Source organism: Schistocerca nitens, chromosome 4 (assembly GCF_023898315.1).
Source record: "Schistocerca nitens isolate TAMUIC-IGC-003100 chromosome 4, iqSchNite1.1, whole genome shotgun sequence".
NCBI lineage: Eukaryota > Metazoa > Arthropoda > Insecta > Orthoptera > Acrididae > Schistocerca > Schistocerca nitens.
Window position 1 is genome coordinate 699,518,574 of NC_064617.1, and position 26,995 is coordinate 699,545,568.

The following is a 26,995-nucleotide window of genomic DNA, read 5'->3' on the forward strand; positions in this document are numbered from 1 at the left end:
AAAAATATCAACCAATAAATGCATTTCCACAAATTTGATTAACTTCAAAAGTGAAAGAGTAAATACCTTTCGGCTGGTTCAAATGGCTCTGAGCACTATGCGACTTAACATCTGAGGTCATCAGTCGCCTAGAACTTAGAAATAATTAAACCTAACTAACCTAAGGACATCACACACATCAATGCCCGAGGCAGGATTCGAACCTGCGACCGTAGCGGTCGCTCGGTTCCAGACTGTAGTGCCTAGAACCGCCTGGCCACTCCGGCCGGCTAAATACATTTTTCAAAGAGTGATTATTGTTCTATATTTCGCGTAATATTCTTCAAATCAATAAATATCTTGAATTACGCACTTTTAAGGTATACTATTTTCTTCCTCTGGGTTCAAGGTATCTATGCCAAATGTCAGGGATATCGGTTCAGCGGTTTAGTCGTGCAAACGTGACAGAGTTACTTCTGCATTTGGTATTAGTATGGATGTAGTTCAGCAAATGCCTGGTTTAGCTCTCATTTAAGAAACAGAAGACAGAAAGATACACTAGGCTGTCTCAGTAATGTAAACACTGACGCCACATCATCCGCATAGGGAGGAATTACAATGGGAATCCATTTCGGTACGATGACTGGACTACTACTGTTCTTCCTTTATGTTAATGAGGTGCCATTTTATTTGTCTGCAGATAAAAAAAATGTGATGCTGGAAAAATAAGCATGAACATAGAAAGTACTTAATGACGTTTTTTTGAAAATTACTGAGTAGTTTCGTACAAATAGCCTAGTTTTAAACTTTGTAAAAATTTAGTTCATTCGTTTTGTACTGCCAAAAACATCGTACCTACTGTTAATCTGCTCTAACAACAAGAAGTAACAGACAGGGTAGATAATCGTATGTTCTTAGGTCTGCACATCGACGAAAATCTAAGTTGGGAAAACCTCCTTTGAAGATCTATTAAAGAGTTTATGCGTGGCTACTTTTGTCATAAAAATAAGTATCGACAATAGTAATGGAATATTCCGTCGGTTGTTGGAGAAACATAGGCATATTAGTAACTTGAATACACGGTATCAATATCCCACAATAATATTTATTTTACAGTTGCATTAGAACTGGCTTACAGCTACTTAGGTCACCGCCAGATAACTTATTGCTAAACAGATGGTCGACTCCCACTTAACTTAAGTGACAATTCATAGCTGGACAAAGATTGCTGTACAAGGATACGTGACATTTTATGCCTAAATCGATACAAAATATAAGCATAATGTAATACCTAAAGAGCTCTGAAGAAGTACATTCATATAGTTTTAATGTTGAATACACTGTGATGTAAGATTTACAACTCAGGTAACTAGGTCATCTGGACAAACTGGTCAATGTCATAACAGGCCTAAAAATAGGGGGGAGAAAACAGTTTATGGAATGTGGGTGTGGAACAGATATAAGAAGTTCATTAAGTAATGATGAGATAAATAGTAACTGGGGTTGCTATTCCTTTAGTAAGGGAGAATAATGCAGCTGTGGTCATTAATGACAAGACCAGGAAAGAATACCTTGACTAGTGTTTATTAATGACCAGAATTTGGAGTGATGTAAGTTTTCTGCATTCATTTACTCTGCAGAGAACATAACATTTCACATCATTTGAATGCCATGCATTTAGAGCATGTTCAGCAAATACGGAATCTTTTTCTCTATCTGCACCTCCTTTCATGCTTGGTAAGTCTACTAGCTACAGCCCTACCTGGTTGATCTAGATACAATTTGCCCCACAGATTGTACGAAATTCTCTATATTCGACTCTGTTCTAAAGATGGAAGCTTATCATTACTGTCGAATAGAAGGCGGGCAACAGTGTTTCTAGAGTAGAAAACTGGAGTATATCTACTGGATTTTAGTTTGCTGGAAAGAACCCATGAATTCCTACCCACATATAACATATGTTATCAGTGTGATCTCATGCTGTCTGTGGTGAATAAAAAGAAGAGATGGAGGATAACAAATGGACCACATGCTTTATGTGGAGGAATTTCACAGGTTTTTGTCAGGAAACTAAAATTCAGGATGTATACTCCAGCTTTTGACGCTATAAGTACTGTTGCCCACCTCCTGCTCAACAGTAAAGATAAGATTACACCTTTAGAACAGAGTGGAATTAAGATAATTTCCTGCAATCAGTGTGACAAATTATATGTAGGTTAATCAGGTAGGTCTATAATCACTAGACTGACAGGGCATGAAAGGAGACTGAGCCTGAAAATGGAAGATCCCGTTTTTGCTGAACATACTCTGAACGAACGTCATTCATATAACGTGAAATGTGATGCTCTCTACAGAGGAACTAAAAGCAGAAAACTAACATTACTCGGAATCTGACCAATAACAAACAATAAAAGAAACTTCACCTGCTCCTCAATGACCAAAGTTCCATCACGCACCCTTACTAAAGTAGCAGAAGCCAGTTATTATTTATCTCAAAAATTGGATAAGCTTAATACAACTGTTCCACGCCCACATTCAATTGACTTTATTCCTGCCTCCTCCCACCCCATTTTTTCAGTTTGTTCATCACATTCACCAGTTTGTCCACATGATGCAGTAGCCTGTGCCTTTACTCGTTTGTACAAAGTGTTTGACTTACAGAGTCATATAGCTTTAATACGCATTTGAATTTACTGTGACATATCATTTATTCGTTCTGAGGCTCTTTAGTATTAGATTACGCTTGTGTTTTGTATCGATATAGTTATAAAATGTCTCATATCTTTGTACTATAATCTTTGTACAGCTATGAATTCCCGTTGAAGCTGAGTGGACTATCAGTGTAGTACTTAGTTATCTGATGACATGCTAAGAAGTGGAAGTAAATATTTTTGAGGTACATTAAGACTGTGTATTAAAATTCCTAATAATTGTCAACTTCGAAGATGTATAAGTCAGTAAGTTAACGTATTTTGTATGTTGTCATTCATTGATGGCTTGTTGGGTAATATCATGGCGTAGCTCCTCGCTAAGGCAAAAAGTATTCATTGCCCAGATTAAGGTAATTAGAATTATGTTTGCCATTCAGAATTTCCGGTGCAAAATTTCGTGAACGAACTGACAACTAGAGTATGTCCCAAAAATGATTGATCTGGGTGGCCAAATTATTCGCTCTAATTGTGCAGAATGTTCTTCAAACAATATCTCTTTAGCCAGCTGGGAATATCAACGCCTCTCGGTTAATTTATTCACTTACGAAATTTGTTATTAACAATCCATCAAAATTTGAGAATAACAGAGATATTCACAGCAGTAAAAGGAAAAAAATGATCTGCATTACCTTTTCATGAATCACACTTTGGCATAGAAATGGGTGAAATAGACAGTTATAAGACACTTCGACAATCTACTCACGAAAATAAAATGTCTGAAAATGGCTTTGAGCACTATGCGACTTAACTTCTGAGGTCATAAGTCGCCTAGAACTTAGAACCAATTAAACCTATCCAACCTAAGGACATCACACACATCCATGCCCGAGGAAGGATTGGAACCTGCGACCGTAGCGGTCGCTCGGCTCCAGACTGTAGCGCCTAGAACCGCACGGCCACTCCGGCCGGCTAAAATGTCTGATAGCAGAAGTGTTTTTAAATATAGATTAAGAGGGTTTCTCCTTAACAACGCCATCCATACCATAGAGGAAGTCTCGAATAGAGACAATTAGTTATTTAAAAGGAACTTCAAATGGCCAGCACATAAAAATATTATGTTTTACCTGTATTTTTTGTGTTATATGTATGTGTTCTATGTTTTTTCGGTTGACATGTTCCAATACCAAAATTTTTATCGTGAATTCGATCCATGGAACAACGGAATAGCTAACTATCATCAACTAACATCTTTGCGACTATTAAGTGGATTTTTATGTTCTGGAATATAGGTCAGCTATGAAAACCGCAAATAGCAGGCCATCACGGACACACCCAAACAATTTCCTGCCTGCAGCAGAAACGGTGATTGTCTTACCTATGATCAGCAGCCCAATTATTCTGACTCCAGACAGAATCGTGACTGTGATCCCGCCTGTGACTATCTGTGATGTGTCAACTGAAGTGCTGATGGGACTCAGTGCAGCCAGCTATTGGCACAGTTGTGGAGAAGGGGACGGAGGCTGGTCCACCCACCACTGTCCTGTCCAGGAGTGCATGGTGCTTTGTAGATATGAACCACGGCAGGCGGCTAGTCAGTCCGAACTGCCAGCGCGAGCACAGCAGGATGTGGCAGTGTGTCTCGTGGTGCCTCAGCCTACCAGAGTGGTAGTGCCCCGGTCAGCTAATTTGTCACAACGTTTGGTGGCTGGACTTGGTGCAAGCAAGAGCACAAAGTGCGGCTGCGGCCTGCGTGAATGAGCCAAAACTTTGTGATGTGCATGGAAAACACCTGCCCACATTTATTTAAATAAACACGGAAAGTCTCATCCTACTTCCACTAAAAACATTTTTAAACTTAGGGCAATTCATCTGTTGTGTTTAGAACTTGAGGTGGTAAACTGTGATGGAAGAGGTGTGCAGGAAATTGTTTAGATGTTAGATAAAGAACCAGTATTACCATCCCAGCCTATCATTGATGTTCGAACAACACACAGTTTTAAACTTAGGGAAAGTTGATTCTGAACTAGAAAGTCATAGGATTGGGGAAAATCAATAATTTTTAATTTTGTCTCATTTTAATCTTAGGACTACCATGCTGCTTTGCCGGTATGCCGAGGTACACCAGCTTCATTACATGTCAAAGGTATGGGGAAAATTTGGCAACCATGCAGGCGAGCACAGTATTCACAGACCAGCCATCATGAATTTTATAAATAGGACTCTTGGGGTAGGACTGCCACCTTGGGTTTTTAATTTTCCACCAATTTTAGAATTTCCTGTCATATTATAAAAAGAAAAGTAAACTCCATCCAAACAACCCTCGGCAAGCCCAGTGGTACTGACGACCACCGTGTCATCCTCAGCTGATGGCCATCATGAAATTTTGTAATCTCTGTGCAACAGCTAAGGCTTCTGCTGCAATAACAGAATAGTCGCATTCACATTTTATGACCACCTGGTTCGCAAAAGCAGCAGTTCTGTGGGAAAGAAAACACCGTCTTCACTATACTTGGAACTGCCGACAAAATTCTGTTCTAAGATCAGGATGTGACAGGAGTAGATCAGTAAAAACTACTTCATTCACACCTCCAAATTCAGTTTATGCTTGGGCTCTTTGGGCTTCCCAATGCCACTGATCATTCTGACCCATCAGCTGCATTCGATGAATACCTGATGCAGTCACAGTACGCACATGAAACCTGTCTTCTGAATTCTGATTTAGCTTAGATGGCAGCAACTGACATTTCTTTTATAAGTTTCTCAGGAATGATGCACTCTAATAACCATTGTTTCTTGCCAGATAGGGGCTGTTATTCCGCTTTTGTTGATTTCCATTTTATAATATTATGAACATTAGAGAGTATATTATTGGCCTCCTTCGCTAGAGATTCTGTTTTTAATATAGTATGCGCTGAAATGTGTGTGTAGACCTTGGCGTCGCCAAAAGGTGAAAGCATAATGCTCTAATTGGCTTTATTTCTAATTTTAACATTTTCTGAGAAACTAGATTTTAAGTTACGAGCTATTTGCACAGCTAAGGCAACGACCCAGTTTTTGTTTATTAAAAGTATTGCTACAACAAAAAGCTAGTCTTTGGTATTTGTAAGCAAATGTAAAGTTGTTTGTTTATTTACTGTACTTACAGTTCAGAGCTATTGAGACACTACATTCAAAGCAAACTGCGCTGAATTTCCATTGTTGGGTGAAAGACAGTACTGTATGCTATACAAGCAGCATCTATAACTGCAAATAATGTTTAAGGAACTATGGAAACAAAAATCAATCTTTCTCACCTGATGTTTTTTAAGACGTTCTTCAGCAAAAACGTTCTCCGCCAACCACAGTTTTAGATAGTACTTTGTTCTGATTAATAAAGGTTTCAATTCATTTTGATTGGTTCTAGTTTTAAACCTGCTTGATGTTACGTTCAACTGGTGGCACAGAAACTGAACTTTCGTCAGTTACTGGTTTTCCAACAAACGCTTTCTATGAGTTCACATTTCAGGAAGTTACTTGATATACTAAGCCATCCGTGTCTGTGTAGCAAATTTTAACATTTTTCGCCTTAAATTTATCCAACGTGTCTGCTCAGCAGCCCTGTCTTCTCGAAAACGGCTCCACAATATGGTTCTCACTTTATCATCGTGCGCGAAACATTCATGGTCTTTTGTTAATAAATCTTCATAGTGGAAATTGCATGTAGCTTGGAGCAAATTTTATTCTGAACAGTCGATATATCAACGTCGACATAATATACATTCTTCGCACTCATCAGTGCGCAGTTCCTTTGCTGACAAGTATTTCATGTCTTTCGCTTCCTGGTTACACATAGTGCTTCAGCAAGATGACATTTTTGCTCTCAGTCCTATGATTCTGTGGCAATATTGCTCTTTCTCTATAATTATCTTTCATTAAAAGAAACTGTCTGGAAACACCAAGTATGTAGTAAAATTTAAAAATACCAAAAACATTTGTGGCAGTTACATGATCGTCAAGCCACCCATACCTAGCCTCACAGCTATGCGACATATACACCTGATGGGAAATTGCGATACGTGCCTAAGAAAAATCTAAAAAGATAATTCCCACAGCTATGGCTAGGTCAGAAAGAACGTTAAATCTCCTTCATTCGATGGAAAACATATTTTCATTAAATGCGGCATTACGCTTGAAATTTGTTCTAACAATCGATGCAGCAGCTCTGTATCTGCCTACTCAACGTGTCACTTGCTTCACATCGCTCATTATTCGCACATTCTGGATAATTTTACCAGAAACATGGTTATTCACAAGTTTGGAAAAATTAGTTTCGAAAACGTATTTTGTATTGATTCTTTTCTCAGCACTAATATCGGTACATTGTTTCATTCACCCAATTGATGGAACTAGAATATCAGGTGAATTTTACGTAGGTAAGTTTGGTCAGACACTTTTAAATTTCATAAGTGAGTTTGATAAATTTTTGAAACTCCCTGCTTGAAAATAGATGGTAGATTCGTTTCACTGGGCATACTTGTTGATCACAATGAAGTTCATCGGTGTTTTCTGGCCACCAATTCTTTAAGTCCGCTACTGAAATGTAAAGTATGTCACAGTGAGTTATAGAGTATGTACGAAGATGTAAATGTAGACTAGTGACAGATTTTTTGATGATGTAAACTGTTGTGTTCGCATCAGATGCGGTACAGTGTTATCTTCCGAGTGCGCCTCACAACCGGTAGTAGCCCCATATATAGTTGGTTAGACGCCTCCTAGTTGATGATCAAGCCAGAAAATACAATATCTTTCGGCACAAGACATTAAAATAGGGCATTCATCTGCCGAAATTTACGTCTGCACCACAAAGAGCACTGAAACCCGGAACCATCTGACGCATCCGCCAAATAGTCCACAAGATGACATTCATACGCTGTGGGACCGCACATACACACTCAGCTAGTTCTCACTTGTTCTCAGATGTTGTAGCTCAATAATTCCAACAGTTCAGTTGTACAGTTACCTATAACTCATTTACAGTGCGGGCCACTTCCAGTCGTAGATCTATTTACGGAGAGTGTGAACATTTGTCAGAGTGATAGTCGTCCGCAGCTCGTGGTCGTGCGGTAGCGTTCTCGCTTCCCACGCCCGGGTTCCCGGGTTCGATTCCCGGCGGGGTCAGGGATTTTCTCTGCCTCGTGATGACTGGGTGTTGTGTGCTGTCCGTAGGTTAGTTAGGTTTAAGTAGTTCTAAGTTCTAGGGGACTGATGACCATAGATGTTAAGTCCCATAGTGTTCAGAGCCATTTGAACCAGAGTGTTAGTCAAAGTCTCTATCTGTCGAGAGACAGAACGTAAATATTCTAAACTGCGGTAATTACTGAATTTCAATTACGTTTATTACTAATCATTTCCTTTTTAGGTTAGATTATGTTCAGGGTCCTACATCAGTGCCACGCCTTTTCTGCAAGCAAAAGCTTTGAGGTACACTGTTTTAATAAACAATAGTTTTTTTTACCCATATGCTGCTGGGTTGCTTCTTTTTTAGATGTTTTGTGAATGTGTTAAGAAGAAATGCTGTAGGCTACTTTCTTATAGCGTCGGGATTCTGTAGCTGGGAGGTTCTGTCTCAGCTACCTTCATGGAGAACACAACAGAAAGTAAAGTGGGTAATTTCATCTTCTAACGTGATTTTCTTCCCACTTTTATCGTAAACGCTACAGCACTTATTCATTTTTGGAAAGCGTGTAGAACGATACATCGGTGACTCAGAACTCTGCTCCAGAAACCTTACGAAATGAATATTCCCTTTATTCCTCGAACTTGATTGGTTCACGAAACCATTAGTTTCGTGTGACGTAAATAATTAGAATCTTTCACAGGTCGCTATGAAGCTGAATGAATTTTGTATGTAGCTGTTAAGGACTAGCTTTTAAGGAAGAACCTTACTAGCAATACAGAACTCAGAAGCAACATCAATTAGCAAAACAATTGAACGGCAGATCAGCTGATAAGTGATCTTTGAATGAATGTAGGACTGGTGCCCGGAGGGAATCTTACTGTGGGTATAGATGAGTGTCAAGTGTAGAGTGAATAGTGTGGAGGTATGTGGTATTACTATTGACAGGTGCCAATTTAATGTCTTGAGTAACTTAGAAGGAATAGTTTCAGGAAGTAGTGACTTTGTGTAGCGGGAAGGTCATATCATGGACAGTTGGTAAAGTGGACGAAGTGTGCAGATTATTATGCTCAGTTAAAAGATTTGAAAATCTTATACCGCAAATAGCGAGGGAGAAAATTGGAAATTTGAGTAAGATCCTATAGGATCAAACTGCTGAAGTCATAGGCCCCTAGGCTTAGACACTACTTAATCTAACTTAAACTAATTTACGCTACGGACAACACACACACCCATGCCCGAGGGAGGACTCGAACCTCCGACAGAGGGAGCCGCACGAACCGTGGCAAGGCGCCCAAGACCACGCTGCAGCGAGAGAGAGAGAAAAATTTCAGAGCAGCATACCCTGTTGCGGCTATAGTTGAGGCTACATTAAGACTAAAAAGTTGCCCTCAGTCGGCAGTGGTATGGAGTAATACATAAGACTCACTTGGGATCCATCACGATGGTAAAAATGTCAAATGAGTGTATTTTGCGCTATACCATCTGTGGTATGCCTCACATCGAATGCAAAAGAAGTAGACTGCGTTATGTGTTCCGAAACAAGGATACAATATCATCATCGATAGTTATAAGGGCGAAGGCAAACCCAATACTACTAGTCACTTGCGTAGCACTATTCAACACGTCGACGGCTCAACAATTGCCGGTAATACCGCAGCCTGTATAGTTGAGCTGCAGTTTGCTATTTATTACACTATTCCTGTATGACCTCCTTCATCTGTCAGTATTGTACTTATGATTTTGGACTAAGCTATTGTTTGCTTTTATTCAAGTTTTGTAAGGTACACTGCTGGCCACTAAATTTGCAACAACACAAAGGATGTAATGTACGTAAATTTCACTTATTGTGCCTACACATTACAGTAACAAGAATAGTTAAATTTGTAGGCGATTTCAGGGCAAACACATGGTTTGTGACCATGGGAACAACAACGACCCCAAATGAACAGAGCCTCGTGTCGTGCTGATGACAGAGAAGAGCATACTGAGGTTACAAAACCTATGTGATACCTCCTAATATTGTGTCGGACATCCTTTCGCACGGCATAGTGTAGCAGATCGAGTTGGCATGGACTCAATAAGCCATTGGGTGTCCCCTGCAGAAATACTGAGCCATGTTACCTCTATAGCCGTCCATAACTGAGAAAGAATTTCCGGTGCAAAATTTCGTGAACGAACTGACAACTAAAGTATGTCCCAAAAATGATTGATCTGGGTGGCCAAATTATTCGCTCTAATTGTGCAGAATGTTCTTCAAATAATTCGTGAACAATTGTGGTCCAGTGACACGGTGCACTGTCGTCCATACATGACTGGCTGCAGATAGCCCCACACCACTGTAGAGCCAACATGATGTTGCATAGTGCCTTCTTGACAACTTGGCTCTATGGCTTCGTGGGGTCTGCGCCATACTCGAACCATACTATCAGCTCTCACCAGCTGGTATCGGGATTCATCTGACCAAACGACGGTTTTTCAGTCGTATAGCATCCAACCGATATGATTACGAGCCCAGGAGAGGCGCTGTAGGTGATGTCGTGCTGTTAGTAAAGATACTGGAGTCGGTCGTCTGCTGCCATAGCCCGTTAAGGCTAAATTTCACCGCACTGTTCTAACTGATACGTTCGTAGTACGTCCCACGCTGTTCTGCCTGTTAGTACTGAAAACTCTACGAAAATTCCGCTCCTCTCGGTGGTTAAGCGTAGGCCGTCGGGCACTACTTTGTACATGGTGACAGGTAATGCCTGAAATTTGGTATTTCGGCACATTTGTCGCACTGCGGATCTCGGAATGTTGAATTCCCTAAGGATTTCCGAAATAGAATGTCGTATGTGTCTAGCTCCAACTACCATTCCGCGTTCAAAGTCTGGTAATTCCCATCGTGCGGGCATAATCGTGCCGGAAATCTTTGCTCAGGAACCACCTGAGTACAAACGACAGCTCCGACAATTCACTGCCCTTTTATGCCTTTGCTATGCGATACAAACGCTATCTGTGTATGCGCAACAACTACGCCATGACTTTTGTCACCTCGTGGTACATCGTTCCACGCTGCCTCAACTCCATGCCGCGGTTCATCACTCGTGGTGGCTGGCGAGTGACGGCGGCTGTCGATCAGATGTTTTCCGATTGTATACGTGGAGAACGTGTGCATAGAGAGCAACAACAGAACACCCACTGTACCGATCTAGGTCAGGACAATAAAGGCTACATGCAGTATTCGTTTATCCTGTTACAAGATATCGTCGTCGGTACCTTGAACATAAGGCGGAGCTACAGCCTTAACACTTCATAAATGTAGCTCCTGCTGGCCAAATTATCGACTAAAGCGTACCAGAGGTAATTGTGTTTTGTGTCAAATGACACTCTACATCATCATGGACTCGTGTGAAAGCTACGAATGCAATGTTGAAATGTTGTTTCTGCTCCACACGCGGATATGGTGATGGTGATGCTGACGCTGGGCGCACGGATATCCGCGCGCCTCTCTCGGCTGTCGAGGGACTCTGCAACAAAGGCCGCCGCGATCACAACCCGCGCTGCACCAGGCGTCATAACCGTGTCGGTGTGAGTGCTTTTGTTGCTACAAAAGAGCCTATTTTGTGCCTGAAGGTACGCGACGCTGCTGTGCGATCGTGCAAGGCAGATGTCCCGAACCCATCAACTCCACATTCGTACGCTAGCTATTAGGTTTCGAGCAACGCAAGCAGAATGATAAACCGCAGCCGTAATAGGCCACAGTCCTGGCGCTATCAAATTCCCACAAGAGCTGATAATTGTTTCTTGTTCCTACACGTATCATAACACGATCTTCTCACAGACAGGCAACATTAAAGCGCTGTTTTCGAAAGAGGAATCCGCTGCGTAAAGTACCCTTATACGCAGAATGTAGATGACATTACTTCTACCATCTTTGCGTAGTTCCGCTCAAATGCAAATCTTTTGCCTCTCCTAGTTTGTAGTACACTTCATGAGAACATAACGGTTGTTTCATGCCGTCTTCGTGATGTTGCAATTTTAATGGGCAGCAGTAGACTTTTATACTTACTGTTTTGATCCAGTGAATAAAAGCCAGCTTTAATTTTTTTATTTCCCTCGTTCCAACTGTATCTGAAACTGTTGTTTTTAAGCTATGTAAACTGAATATGATATTGTTGTTCATTCTAGTACTGTGGATTTTTTGTTTTGTGTGGCTAGCAAGATGAGCTTACATTACTTTCCAGTCGTATTGTGCGTATCGTAAAAGGGGTTATTTACATTAAGAGGCAGGAGGAATGAGAAGGATATCAGTAAAACATAAATTAATTATTAGGTATTGCATGTTCTTTGTTGGCTTTCATCTGTCAGAGTATTTCCAGGGTAGTGAATTTTTAACCGCTTTCGTCTCTAACAAATAAGCTAGTGACATTGTTTCAATTACTGACTGTTTGAAAAAATTCAGTAGCTGAGTCCCCAGCACGGCTAACTGTATGCTGGGAACCGGGTTCAATTCCCGCCTAGTTGTTGTGCTGTCCTCATCATCTCATCATCATCATCATCGACACGAAAGTCGCCGAAGTGGAGTGAATTAAAAAGACTTGTGCTAGGCGGCCGAACAGCCCCACATGTAATTTCCCTCGCAAAAATGCCATAAGAGTGTTTCATTTTTTCGTTGATGATGGAGAGTAATTAAGGCTTGCGTACAAGTGCACTTGAGATCACACCACTCCAAGATCTTTTACCTAACTTACCATGTAAAAGCCATGCACTTCGTGGAATGTTTCCGACAGTAAGGAGGTGGCATCGAGAAGAAATACACTGCGAGCTGTTAAGGTGTGGATCAGGCTATAGTAAATCAAATAAATGAAATATTTTCCTCTCGAAATGCAAATGAAAAAAAAAATTAAGCTCTAACGCTACGACGATTTAGCAGTGGTTAGGGAAAAAAGCTAAGTAAGGGAACGAGGCGAAGGAGGCATATTTGTTACACTGAATGAACCATTTTACCACGCAAATAAATGAATTTCTACAGTGAGTCTACGGCGAGGTTGACGGGGTGAATGGGCGATGATCTGAAGCGAATGGCCACTGTGTCAAGCAGTCGATGTTACTAAGTGGTTCATTCCCAGCGTGTATCGTTTCGTAGGAAATTAAACTTACAGGACGACAATTATTGAACTATGTGAAATAAAATCGTCATAACTTCTGAACGGTTTGCGTTAGAACTTTCAAACCGCACGGTTGGCCGCGGGGCACGATGGGAATTAGTATGCGCTATATGGTTTGCCTTAGCGACGAAGTCCACTTTCGTTTCGATGGATTCGTCAGTTGGCAAACTCGGAGCATTTGGGGGACTGAAACGCCCATTTCGCGATCGAGAAGTCTCTTCACCATCAACGGGTGACTGTGTGGTACGCAGTGTCCAGTCACGGAATATCCGGTGCGATATTCCTTGATGGCACGGTGACTACCGGACGGTACGTGAGGGTTTTGGAAGATGATTTCATCCCCACTGTGCAAAGTGACCCTGATTCAGACAATATGTGGTTCACGCGAGATGGAGCTCTATCCCATCGAAGCAGGAGAGTGCTTGACGTTCTGCAGGAGCACCTTGGAGACCACATTCTCGCTCTGGGGTACCCAGAAGCCACTGGTATGGACCTCGATTGGCCACCGCATACTCCGGATCTGAACACATGGGACTCCTTCTCGTGGGGCTATATTAAGGACATATTGCTAAGCTAAAACCGGCCATTCAGGAAGTCATCGACAGCATCAATGTTCCAGTACTGCAGCGCATCATACACAATTTCGCTACTCGTCTTCGCCACATCATCGTCAAAGATGGCAGGAATATCGAACAAGTCATAACCTAAATCCGAATATCTGCAGTGAGCAAAATGAAATCTTCACTCTGCAGCGGAGTGTGCGCTGATATGAAACTTCCTGGCAGATTAAAATCGTTTGGTGGACCGAAACTCGAACTCGGGACCCTTCTCTTGCGCGGGCAAGTGCCCTACCATATGAGCTATCCAAGCACGACTCATGACCCGTCCACACAGCCTTACTTCAGCCATTACCTCCTTCTCCTACCTTCCAAACTTCACAAAAGCTCTCCTGTGAAACTTGCAGAACTAGCATTCCTGGAAGAAAGGATATTGCGGAGACACAGCTTTGCCACAGCCCGGAGGAGTTCTAGTTCTGCAAGGAGAGCTTCTGTAATGTTTGTAAGGTAGGAGAAGGAGGTAATGGCAGAAGTACAGCTGTGAGGACGGCTCGTGAGTGGTACTTGGGTAGCTCAGACGGTAGAACACTTGCCTGCGCCGGCCGAAGTGGCCGTGCGGTTAAAGGCGCTGCAGTCTGGAACCGCAAGACAGCTACGGTCGCAGGTTCGAATCCTGCCTCGGACATGGATGTTTGTGATATCCTTAGGTTAGTTAGGTTTAACTAGTTCTAAGTTCTAGGGGACTAATGACCTCAGAAGTTGAGTCCCAAAGTGCTCAGAGCCATTTTTTGAACTTGCCTGCGAAACGCAAAGGCGCCGAGTTCTAGTTTCGGTCCGGCACACGGTTTTAATCTGCCAGGTAGTTTCATCTGCAGTGACGTTTACATGTCGAATAAAATTTACATTTTCTTTTCATATAGTTCAATAATTGTCTCCTTTGTATTGCTGCACATTCAATGGCACATATCAGATTAATATATCAAAAAAATGGTTCAAATGGCTCTCAGCACTATGGGACTTAACTGCAGTGGTCATCAGTCCCCTAGAACTTAGAACTACTTAAACCTAACCAACCTAAGGACATCACACACATCCATGTCCGAGGCAGGATTCGAACCTGTAGCGCCTAGAACCGCTCGGCCACTCCGGCCAGCATTAATATATCAGCATCCGTGTAATAACTGTGACGTATTACTAAATTGAGAGCTCCTTCCATTGTTACCGTTGCCAGACGAACCTTCTCCATGCGCTCTGTATGCTGCCAGATACACTAGTTTCAGACACCGTCAGCAGATTGTCCGCTGTCGGCGCGAATGTATCGACTAAGTAGCCAATGGCATATTGCCCTCACTGAAAGCATTTAATGTCTGGAACGATGGTAGTTTTATAGTTGCCAGGGATGTGACTTCGTCAGAAACCAGTTACGAAATGCAGAAAACGTTGAAGGTTATTAGCGACTGGCGCAAGATTTGTAGCTGATCTTAATTGTAAATAAAGTAAGGAAAGCAGAAAAAGAAAAAAAAAAAGCGTCCTTCTTTGACTTCAACATTCAGTGACTGGAATCATTCTCATACGTTCAAGCATCTAAAAGTTTCTCACCAGAGGAATGGGAAGACAGGTTTGCCGACAGAGTCCCAACATAGTGCAGTCTACGCGTGGAAGAGATCGTTTGCAAAACATTCGTTCGCTCAGTTCTTGAGTACTGGTTTTTAGTCTGGGAACCTTGCAACGGAGGTTAACAAAAGGGATGCTCGGCAGAGTGCAGTGGGATGGATAACACGAAAAGCGCCATATATCACAGAGAACTGTTAAGAGCGCCCACATTCAAAACCAGTCGGCAAACGTACTACTTCCTCACAAACACATATCGCCCAATGATTGCGAGATGAATTAGGGCTCAGATAGAGGAATACTGGAAGCCTTTCTTGAAGCGTACAATTCACGGACGGAACAGGAAGCAGGGAAACTGGTACACAGTCCACAGTCCTCGGAAAGTAGAAGATAACGTCAGTACATCACATTTAAATTAAAATAAAAGATTTGGAGAAGAGGTGTTTACACCAGGCTGACACCTGTACATTACACTCTGAACAAGAAACATTGTGGTTTGTGTGTGTGTGTGTGTGTGTGTGTGTGTGTGTGTGTGTGTGTGTGCGTGCGTGCGGGCGTACGTGTACCCTGCATATTACTTGAAGATGTATGCTGAAATAAAGTGGCATATGACAAAGAACTAATAGTATATTTTACATTAAAATATTTGTGTTATTTTAGTATAATAATAGCTAGAGGGATGATAGTAATACATCATTGCCAAATAGTCCCCACCATGGTACAAAAAGGCCTTTTTTCACTTAGGCTGTAACTGGGTTTACCAAGTGGTACCAATTGCTGCATGCTGACATTTATGTTGATGATACGAGTATAACGAACAATGTTAACAAGTCGTTTTCCAGTTATGTTGAAAACTTACCAACAACTATAAATACGAATATTTTAAGTTATAGTTGACTGTGACAGTTATGAACATCAACTGAAAATATGAACCAGTGAAAGTTTTAGTTATTTCCACTAGCTGTTCTGGACGAATATATTTCAGTCATCCAATTGGATTTATGTCGATTAGTAATCATCAGAGAGTTGGCAGCCTTGACGCCGGCTACGAGCGCTTTTCGTTTGCTGTGTTACAAGATAAGTAATTTAGCTAGTAATTAATCGTTTTTGCTGTCTATTCTATAGTATTTACGTTCATTAGTGTCAGATAAACGTGATAAATTTAAGGTTTCAGTTTTCATTTGCGTCTGAACAAGATAAGCAAAGTCTGTGTTTAGGACAGTTCCGCGTGTACGCAAACGTTTGTTTACATTTTTAACTGACGTTAAATACCCAGGATTATCAATTAATCCAGTGCACAATACTCAGTATTTGCGATTGTTAGTGTCATTTAGGCTCGATACATTGAAGGTAGCAGTTTTATTAGGTTATTTTTCGCGTGTACGTAAACGTTTGTTTACATTATAAATACAAGGTTCAAATGGCTCTCAGCACTATGGGACTTAACATCTGTGGTCATCAGTCCCCTAGAACTTAGAACTACTTAAACCTAACTAACCTAAGGACATCACACACATCCATGCCCGAGGCAGGATTCGAACCTGTAGCGCCTACAACCGCTCGGCCACCCCGGCCAGCATTAATATATCAGCATCCGTGTAATAACTGTGCCGTATCACTAAATTCACTTGTGTTAATGTGCCACAGCAATGCCTCGGCGACGTGCATGGCGTCGTCGCTTATTGTTATCTGTCATGTCACCACTGTGGTGGTTATTGGTCGCGCCAGACCGCTCGTGAAATTTTTTTTTTAAATTGACTTAAAAGAGGTAAACATGTACCTCATGTTTAGGTTAAAAAAGTATAATCTCAATAGAATAAGAACCTCAGAGTCCTGCTCAGACGCACAGCCGAAGGCCATCCTATGAAATGGCCTCACGGTAAGTGAGGTCTCCTTGTCAGGGTGACTAAAATAGGCAGTTAAATTATTGGTTTTAATAGTACACGTATTGTTTGGGTGGACTATTGTGTTTAGGAGCGGGGATGGTGGGTGGGTGTTGCTTACGCCATTGTTGTACGATTTTTCGGCTCGCTTACGCCATTGTTGCACGGTTTTTGCGCTGTCTTATGTCATTGTTGGACGATTTTTGTCCTCGTTTGGGCCATTGTTGGACCATTGTTGTGCGTCCAGTATATTTACTTAACCCATGTTGCAGAAGAATTCACTTCCGGTCTGTGTTATTCTTATGAAGATTACGCTGCTGATAAGCAATAATTCTCTAAAATAATTGTTTGTTGGGTGGGCTATCGAGTTTAGGAGTGGGGACGGTGGGTGGGTCTCGCGAACCTGCGACCGTAGCGGTCACGCGGTTCCAAACTGAAGCGCCTAGAAGCGCACGGCCACAACGGCCGGCCTAAATACAAGGGTTAATCAGTTTAAGATAGTGTACAATACTCAGTATTCACTTTTAATAGTGTCATTTACACTCGATGCATTGAAGGTTTAATTAGGAATAGTGATACTGACAGTGAATTCTAACCTCACTTGTATACGTCTGACTAGCGCAACCTGCGACCATTAAAAGTTAAGCAAACGTAAAATACGTGGTAAATTAGTATTACACTACAATATCTGAGTAAATCAGTGTTGCAATACAAGTTCTGAGCCCTTCTTACATACGGTTTAGTTAGCAGAAAGCTAAAACTCACCTCGCCGTCTGCTTAGCTTCCTCAGCATGTTGTGGGCATTAGTGATCGTGTACTGTAAGCTCATCGGTTCCTATAAAGTAGAGTTCGTATTTGTGCTTTACATTCTGAACTCTTATTGTTAGCTAAAGGTTTAGTTTTGTACCTGTATCTGTCAGTGTACAATACTCAGTATTTACGTTTATTAGTGTCATTTAGACTCGGTACATTTAAGGTAGCGGTATTTATAGTTTCATTAGGTCACTTTCGCGTGTACGTAAACGCTTGTTTAAATTACAGATGCGAGGGATAATCAGTAGGTGTAGCTTACCGTAGGTCACTGTTTAATTCGTTAATAATATTCACTAGATAGCGCCTAGCAGTTTACTGTAGGTCACTGTCTTATTCTTTAGTATTCACTAAATAGCCCCTAGCAGGAAAATAAACACCAGGTCTAGCTTCTACCATAAATTTTTATTTTTCATCACTGAGTGTCGTTTCTGCCAACTAGACTGTAGCTGTTAACCTTGTATGCCAGTAGGTTTCCTTACGTTTTTTATAGTAAATCAATTATTAGCTAGATGGATAGGGATTGTGTCTGTTGTGTGCGGATGCAGAAGGAGTTGGCCAAAGTCCAAATGCAGCTAGAAGCTTTGTTGGCCACAGTCAACAAGCTCCAGAGTGTCACCTTGAGGTGCGGTGGGGATGGGGTGCCTGGGGCAGCCTTTGCTGTGCTAGATGTGCAGGGGGGGGGGGGGGGGGGGGGATGTCACAGCTCTCTGTCACTGAGCCGACCTCAGGTGCGACTGAGCCGCCCGGCCCACTCTCACCTCAGTGCGCAGGTGGCGGATTGTGTCGAGGTTTCGAGCCTAAAGGCGAAGGCTGCATGGGGGGACGCAGGCTCCTGCCAAATCCCATGCACTTTGCTAATAGATTCAGTGTGCTATCTGATGCTGGGGGGGGGGGGGGAGGGCTGAGCCGGATCAGAATGGGGTAGGGGTTTGTTAGTTATTGAGAGCTCCAATGTTAGGCGGGTCGTGGAGCCCCTCAGAAACATAGCGGCTAGGGTGGGGAAGAAGTCCAACGTTCACTCGGTGTGCTTGCCGGAGGGCCTTGCCCGGGATGTGGAAGAGGCTCTTCCAGCGGCTATCGAGCGTGCGGGGTGCAGCCAGCTGCAGATTGTTGCACATGTCGGCACCAACGATGCCTGTCGCCGGGATACCGAGGAAATCCTTGTGTCCTTTCGACGGCTGACTAAATTGGCGAAGGCGGTCTCCATATCTCGAGGAGTGGAAGCCGAGCTGACGATCTGCAGCATCGTACCTAGGACGGACTGGTGTCCTCTGGTTTGGAGTCGAGTGGAGAGTCTAAACCAGAGGCTACGTCGACTCTGTGACGAAAATGGTTGTAGATTCCTCGACATATTCTAGGGGGTGGAAGGTTGTAGGACGCCCCTCGATACCATCAGAGGTGCACTACACACACGAAGCAGCTACGTGGTTAACACAGTACTTGTGGCGTGCAGATGGGGTCTATTTAGATTAGGTTCCTCCCAACGGGAAACAAACCGCTGACCTGAAAAATTACCAGTTCATGTCGCTGATGTGGGTGTGCTAACTCGAAAAATTGTCAGTTTGCCTAAACAGGTCATTCCGAAGGATTTAAATATGCTTAATCTCATGTTAGTAAAGTGTCGAAGTGTCTGTAGCAAGATTCGCGAGTTACTCTCCGAAATAAACAGTAGCAATGCCAATATTGTATTAGGTACTGAAATCTGGTTGAAACCAGACATAAAAAGCAGTGAAATTTTGAACTCGGATTGGACAATGTTTAAGAAGGATAGGTCTGATGTTATGGGATGTGGTGTGTACATTGCAGTTAGAAGCTGTTTAAACGCAGTTGAGATCGATACTGGGTCGGACTGTAAAATAGTCTGTATAAAGCTGTCAATCAGACTAGGATTGACCATTGTATTAGGATGTTTTTATAGATCACCAGCACCCGCAACAAACGTCGCGGAACGTTTCAGGGAAAGTCTTGAGTACTTAGGAAGTAAATATCCAAATTATCCATTAATTGTAGGTGTGGACTTTAATCTGGCATCCATTCGCTGGGAAAATTACACGTTTATTACAGGGGACAGAAGCAAAGATTCGTGTGAGGTTATTCTAGGAGCGCTCTCAACATACAACCTTGAGCAACTGGTTAGGAAACCAACTCGAGATGGGAACATATTAGATATCTTGGCGACAAACAGACCTGAATTTTTTGAGGAATTTAATCTAGAAGAAGGTATCACCGACCATAACGTCGTTGTGGCTTCTATGTCAGTGGGACTTGCAAAATAACCAAAGAAACAGCGTAGAGTTTTCTTGTTTGGGAAAGCAAATAAAAGTGTCATTAATGAGTATCTTCATAGTCAGCTCCAAGCATTCACCACGGGACACAAAGATATTGAGCATCTTTGGTCGGAATTTAAAGGTATTGTCCACCATGTGCTAGAGAAGTATGTGCCTAGCAAAAATATAGGAGAGGGAAGGTATCCACCTTCGTACAATAAACATATTAGGAAGTTGTTGAGAAAGCAGAGAATTTTGCACAGTCGTTTCAAAGGTAGTCACTGCCCCGCTGACAAACAGAAATTATGCAAAATGAAAGCAGCTGTCAAAAGCTCAATGAGAGATTCTTTTAATGAATTTGAAAGCAATATTTCATCCGCAGATTCTAAAAATAACCCCAAAAAATTTTTGTCGTACGTAAAATCTATGAACGCTACAAATAATTCAATACCTTCTTTTGCTGACAGTACGGGTAATGTAACTCATGATGATAAACAGAAGGCCGAAATTCTAAACCTAGCTTTCAAAAACTCGTTTACGATGGAGGACTGCAGCACCATTCCCCCTTTCAATTATCGAACAAACGCAAGAATGGCTGACATAGTGTTCAGTGTATCTAGGACTGTAAAAAAGTTAAGATCCTTAGACGCCAGGAAGGCATCTGGCCCAGACGGTATCCCCGTAAGATTATATGTTGGCTATGCTACAAATATAGCACCATTCTTATCCATCATCTATCAGAGATCATTGGAACAGTAGAAAGTTCCACGGGAGTGGTAGAAGGTCCAGGTCATAGCAATCTATAAAAAGGGTAGAAAATCGGATGCACATAATTACCGGCCAATTTCACTGACATCGATTTGTTGTAGAATCATGGAACATATGTGCTCAGCCATAATGACCTTTCTAGACTCTGAGAAGCACATCAGCAGAAACCAGCACTGTTTTAGGAAACAGCGGTCATGCGAGACACAGCTGGCCCTCTTTGTGCATGATATACAACAGGCTCCAGATACCGGCTCCCATATTTCTCGACTTTCGAAAGGCGTTCGACTCAGTTCCGCACTGTCGCTTGCTCCAAAAAGTGCGCGCTAATGGTCTATCCGATGATATATGCGGTTGGATAGAAAGTTTCTAACACACAGGGAGCAGTATGTCGTCCTGAACGGGGTGACTTCAGGTGTGCCCCAGGGCAGCGTAATAGGTCCGCTGCTTTTTACGGTTTATATAAACGACATGGTTGATGGTATTGATAGCGGCATTAGACTGTTTGCCAATGATGATGAAGTCTGCAGGAAAGTAGTATCACACGAAAGTTGTGAACAAATCAATGAGGATTTGCAGAAAATAAATGCGTGGTGTAATGACTGGCAGTTATCTCTCAATATTATTAAGTGTAACCTACAGCGTACAACAAGGCGAAAATTTCCATTAATTTACGGGTACAAAATAAATGCCCAGTCTTTGTAAGCGCTAACATCCGTCAAGTATCTGGGTGTGACTATTCGAAATGATCTCAAATGGAATGATCAGATTACACAAGTAAGGGGTAAAACGAACTCTAGATTGCGGTTTATTGGTAGAATCCTGGAGCGATGCAGTCCTTCAACAAAGAAAGTAGCTTACAATACGTTAGTTCGTCCAGTATTGCTCGTCTGTATGGGACCCTTACCAGTTGGGTCTGATTCAAGAGACTGAGAGGATCCAAAGAAGAGCGACAAGATTCGTGACTGCTACATTTAGCCATCGCGAGAGCGTTACAAATCTCATAGAAAATTTGAAGTGTGACACACATAAAGATAGATGGCGCGCTAAACGGAATGGGCTGCTCACTAAATTCCGAACTTCAATATTCACCGAGGATGTAGAGCATATATTAGTACCACCAACTTTCAAATCGCGCAATGACCACCATTCAAAGATAACGGAAATTATAGTTCGTACTGAGGCGTTCAGACAGTCGTTTTTCCCTAGCGCGATCCGCTCATTTGCGTGCTGGCAGAATTTACTTTCATCGCTGAAGTTCATTTCACGTCACTCAATTTTTCAAGGTATTTTCTGAGCGCACCACTCGAATCTTGCACTTCGATGCTCTGGAGTGAGTGTAAGATGGGCTAGAGGAATGCGTCCCCGTAGTCTCACTGCTAACAACTGGTTCGCAACAGTTCGTGTTGACACTACCGGGCTCACAAGCTTCTTATCTGTGCTGTGGTAGCTGCACGATGTGGCGTAGCTGCCCATACAGTAAGACGGTCCTGTAGGGCGTCTGTACGACATGGACATCCAGAACCTCGTTTGTGGGTGAGAGAATTTTCATACGACCGCTGATAACAGCATCGTTACAGAACTGACGCAGCACATCCAGCTTGTGTAGCAATACTCTGAAAGGACCATCCTGCCACTCGGAAGGCCACATTTGACCCCTTCACTTGCTCAGTTGGCTGTAGGAAGCATGACCGCTTCTCCATGGAATGGCTGCCTGCTTGTCCCACACATCTGCACCACGCTGAGCCTTCTGGCTGTGAACATTCCCTATTAAAGGGTAAACAACTGTGTAACTATGCTATTTGTTGGCAAACGACAATGAAACCATTATTAGTACATCTACTATCCCCCAGGTGGCAACTGGTGTCATCAGAGCAAAATCAGCCTCGTCTTTCCAGGTGCATTAATTTTGTCCTCCGGCAGTGTATTTTTCACCTATATTGATGTAATTTCTCTGAAGAAAATTAGAAAATAGAAGGAAAACTATGTAGTATAAAAGGTACATTGATAACACTATAATACTGCACAAAGGGACTACAGTTGAGATCGATAATATTCCATAAACCTCCTAAGATTCAATTCACAGACGAACATGAAGTAGGCAGATTAATTAATTTCCTAAACTTCAAAATTATAAGTAATAAACGTAGACATCAGTTCAGAATATTTAGAAAATCCACTACTGTAGTTACAGTCACTAATTCAAATTCACATCATCTGTATAAATATATAAAGGCATTCTTTGTATCTGTCGTCCACACAATTTTATTGTTTTCTTTAGACACTGTATAAATTGAAAAAGAAATTCTAATTTTGAAATAAATTGCGAGAGCCATTGACCGCAATATGGAAGTTTGATCAGTATGACATATATGGGCAATATTTCAAAAAAGATAGCTAGTCATTTCGAAATCCAGATATTATTAACAAGAACTCTTTACAGATGAAACTGAAACACGCTGTAAGTAACCAGCGGAAAGTGTTTTACTAGTCTGGTGTTTACAATATTAAATGTAAGGACTGTGGAAAATAATACTTAGGACAAACAGCCTGCATTTTCTGCAATACGCTCAAAACCCGTATCACAGGAGTAGCAAGCAGTAAATCTATATTTGGTTAGCGCCAATCAAATACGGAACACTCAGTAGCAATATAGATGCCAGTTTAAAAAGTTGCTTAATGTTCCAAAAAGTTTATTATTGCGTACATTACAAGAAATAGAACTTTATAGACACCACAAGAGACTGTCTCAAGATTTGTTAAATGAGCAGAAAGACTTCAAGAAAGGTATTTCTACGTCTTATTTTCTAAATTGTTGTAGCTTTGACTAATCGCTCCTCTGTTTGGTTCAAAATGGTTCAAATGGCTCTGAGCACTATGAGACTTAACTTCTGAGGTCATCAGTCCCCTAGAACTTAGAACTACTTAAACCTAACGAACCTAAGGACATCACACACATCAATGCCCTAGGTAGGATTCGAACCTGCGACCGTAGTGGTCGCGTGGTTCCAGACTGAAGCGCCTAGAACCGCTCGTCCACTCCGGCCGGCGACTCCTCTGCTTCTTTTATTTTACGGTTTTAATATCTTCTGTAATGTACTCGTAAATAGTTTGGCATACTTAGAGCAAAATGGTTGTCCAACTTTTATCCGTTACGAATGGGGAGCCAAATTGTTTTATCAAGTCATCTTTTGGATTATTTTTTTACTTTTATTCTCCATTACCGGTTTTGAATCGCCTAGAAATTCATCACCAGAAGGTACAAATTTATATTACATACAATTTTTAAAATGTGGTAATTTACATTACAGTAAATATGTACCATCTGATGTTGAATTGCTAGGCGATTCGAAACCGGTAATGGAAAATAAAAATTGAAGACTGAAACAAAAGCCGACTGGTTGCAGCAATTTCAGGAAACCGCAACTTGGTTTTAGTCGCTCTCTAAATGACAAGTGTGTAAACAAGAGTGGTTTTACAACGAATTAATTTTTGTTTTTACATTTGTAGGATTAGATAGCAGCAACACTTGAAACTGTTATCCAACCACTGTATTCGTATGACATGATTCGTTGAAATTGTTATTATATTCGTCGTTGTGCGTTTGAAATGAGCTTAGGAGGTACAGGAGACGCAGCCTCTCTATGAAAGCAAGTACAAAGGCTGTGATCACACATCTCCGAACGCCGAGTGTCGGGCGCTGCACAACGCCACTCCGGTGTACAAGCGAGAAGTGGTGCTCCTATGACGGTAACATCAGCTCATTTGCGTCTCCCTGCGACCGTTTCTGCACTGCTTAACACACTCACCGCTCCACAGAAAGGATATGCCGTGCCAGTCAGCATGACAACCTAAACACAGCTTAAATGTTTCGTTAGCAACCAACGAGCAGCAGTGTTTCACTCGTGCGTTTTATTATGTTTGATTGTGACATGTCTTAAAATGTTTTCCGAAGTGTCAATAAGTGCGATGTCCATGTATGCGAGTGGACAGGTCGAGCCTAGACAGAGAATAGTACCGGCTATTGGACGGGTGATATTGTTTCACTTGCCCAGCTATACGTGGGACGGCAGCACAAGCTGCCTTGCGGCTCCATAACAGCCCTTGGCATCCTGCGCGGTATAATCTCTGTTCAGCAGTAATTATTTTCTGTGCTGTTCTCTATGGCAGCCTATTATCTCGGTGGAGTACGCGACAGATGGCAGTTTTCAATGTCTTACTGTTGCCATTGGCCTTCTAAAACTTTGTGAATTGATCAGTACACTGTAAACAAATTGTACGTTTTTTCTTGTGTAATATGAGGGTTTCCTGTTTGTGCAGACACTATGTGTGGATTAGGATCGTTTCTATACGGATAACTTGGGGATCAGTGGGTGAACCTTCCCTTTTATAACCTCTAGCATTTGTTACTTAGTCAGCTGTTCCTCCAACGTCTCAGTCCCTTAGCTCCCTCCATTGGCTTCTCACTTCATCTGAATATCACATCACTTTATATCGTAACAAATGTTGCTACTATGATGAATTTAACGTGTCTAAGTGTATGTCATATATGGGCCATTATAAATGCTACATATTTTAGAGCCTTGGTCTGAGGAACGTCTTATAGACCAAAATCAGTATATAAAATTATAAAGAAATTAACTGTCATTTGAACTGTAAACTATTGAATTATTAAATACGATACCTGTTTTCTGTAACCATTACGATATGAGACTACGTTCAAAATCAAGAAAGTGATAAATCCTGCTTGATAACAGCATTCCATTCAGACAGGTCGTCGATATATTATCGCCTGTTCGATGTTTATATGGATAAGTAACCTCTGATATTGTGCCACTGTCTTTCTCTGAAAAACGTTACAGAAAACAGCAGTCTAATAATAAGCTTCCTTTTATTTATCTACAGCCTATCACACCATCTCATCGCTCCTGCTTTATGTTACAATATTTTGAGAAGCAGTCCAGACAGATGAGGGTGACTACGTGCCCCTACGAATCACCTGACTTCGATCCTGTTGAAGAAATTTGGGACGTCATCGAGCGTGATTTGCACGCCTCGAAACAATCCCTGTAAATTTTGGACAGAGGTTGAAAGGTCTTCAATCACAACACAGCTACAATGATTTCGGTGTCACATGAATTCGTGCCATGACTCGTCACAGCTATCATCAAGGTGAGTGGAGATGCGTTACGTTACTCGCTGGGTGTCTCCAGTTCCGTTATTCACTAGGGTGAAAATCAGCATACAAACAAGGTCAATACTCACGAAATTAGAGAAAAAGCACGAACCCACGTCCTCATAAAGTATGAGGGTTTTCACAGAGCTCCAGTAAGCGCAGCCACTTACTGCTATGGTGAGTTCTCTGAACAGTACCACAACTGGCGTCACATATTACAGGCAACAAAGCAAGGAATATAAAAGAAATATAACTTCAATTTCACGCCAGAGACGTTTTAGATTGCTCCAGTGATAATGAGGACAGTAATGCGGGCTATCTGGAGAGCTGAGGAACTAACGAGGTGTGGTTAGTTCAGTGACAACATATTTCTACATGGTAGACAGGACATTGATTTATATTATGCTAACCAAATATATACTCAGAAGGTCCACATGTTGGGCAACACGCATGTTTTGGTTGTTCACATCTACAGCTATATGCAGCCTCAGCGATATATACGGCAGCACACAATGATTTGATTTCGTAGAAAACTGGTTTCTAAATGCTTGCAATTAACACGATCCTTATGAAACTTTATAAGTTCCTGATAAAGTATTGCCATGATTCTTCGATTTCAATAGTAGCTTCATTACACGAAATACATATTGCATTGGTTGTGTGCAGACTGGTCCACAGATACTGGTGATTGCCAAGATAAAGGCACATGAGACCCGAAGAGTCTCACTGTTTCTTCAGTTTGTTGCGACGAGTGAGCCACGTGAACAGCCACCGAGTCAGCCTGTAGAGGAAATGAAATGTCGTGTGGCTAGGGCCTCCCGTCGGGTAGACCGTTCGCCTGGTGCAGGTCTTTCGAGATGACGCCACTTCGGCGACCTGCGCGTCGATGGGGATGAAATGATGATGATTAGGACAACACAACAGCCAGTCCCTGAGCGGAGAAAATCTCCGACCCAGCCGGGAATCGAACCCGGGCCCTTAGGCTTGA

General features: G+C 42.0%; 1 protein-coding gene across 2 annotated transcripts in view; it reads right to left on the reverse strand.

Annotated features, from left to right (window-relative positions):
• The window catches only part of LOC126253003 (UDP-glucosyltransferase 2-like), a 324,067-nt gene that overhangs the window by 226,357 nt on the left and 70,715 nt on the right, over nucleotides 1-26,995 (reverse strand). Inside the window, exon 8 of one of the 2 annotated variants that reach the window (XM_049954041.1) lies at nucleotides 25,644-26,788. The exons of the other annotated variant lie outside the window; for it this stretch is intronic. Within the exon in view, the coding sequence (XP_049809998.1) occupies nucleotides 26,731-26,788 (58 nt within the window). The 3' untranslated portion in view covers nucleotides 25,644-26,730. Of the gene's footprint in view, nucleotides 1-25,643; nucleotides 26,789-26,995 lie in introns of those variants that run through there. 2 annotated transcript variants of the gene reach the window in all.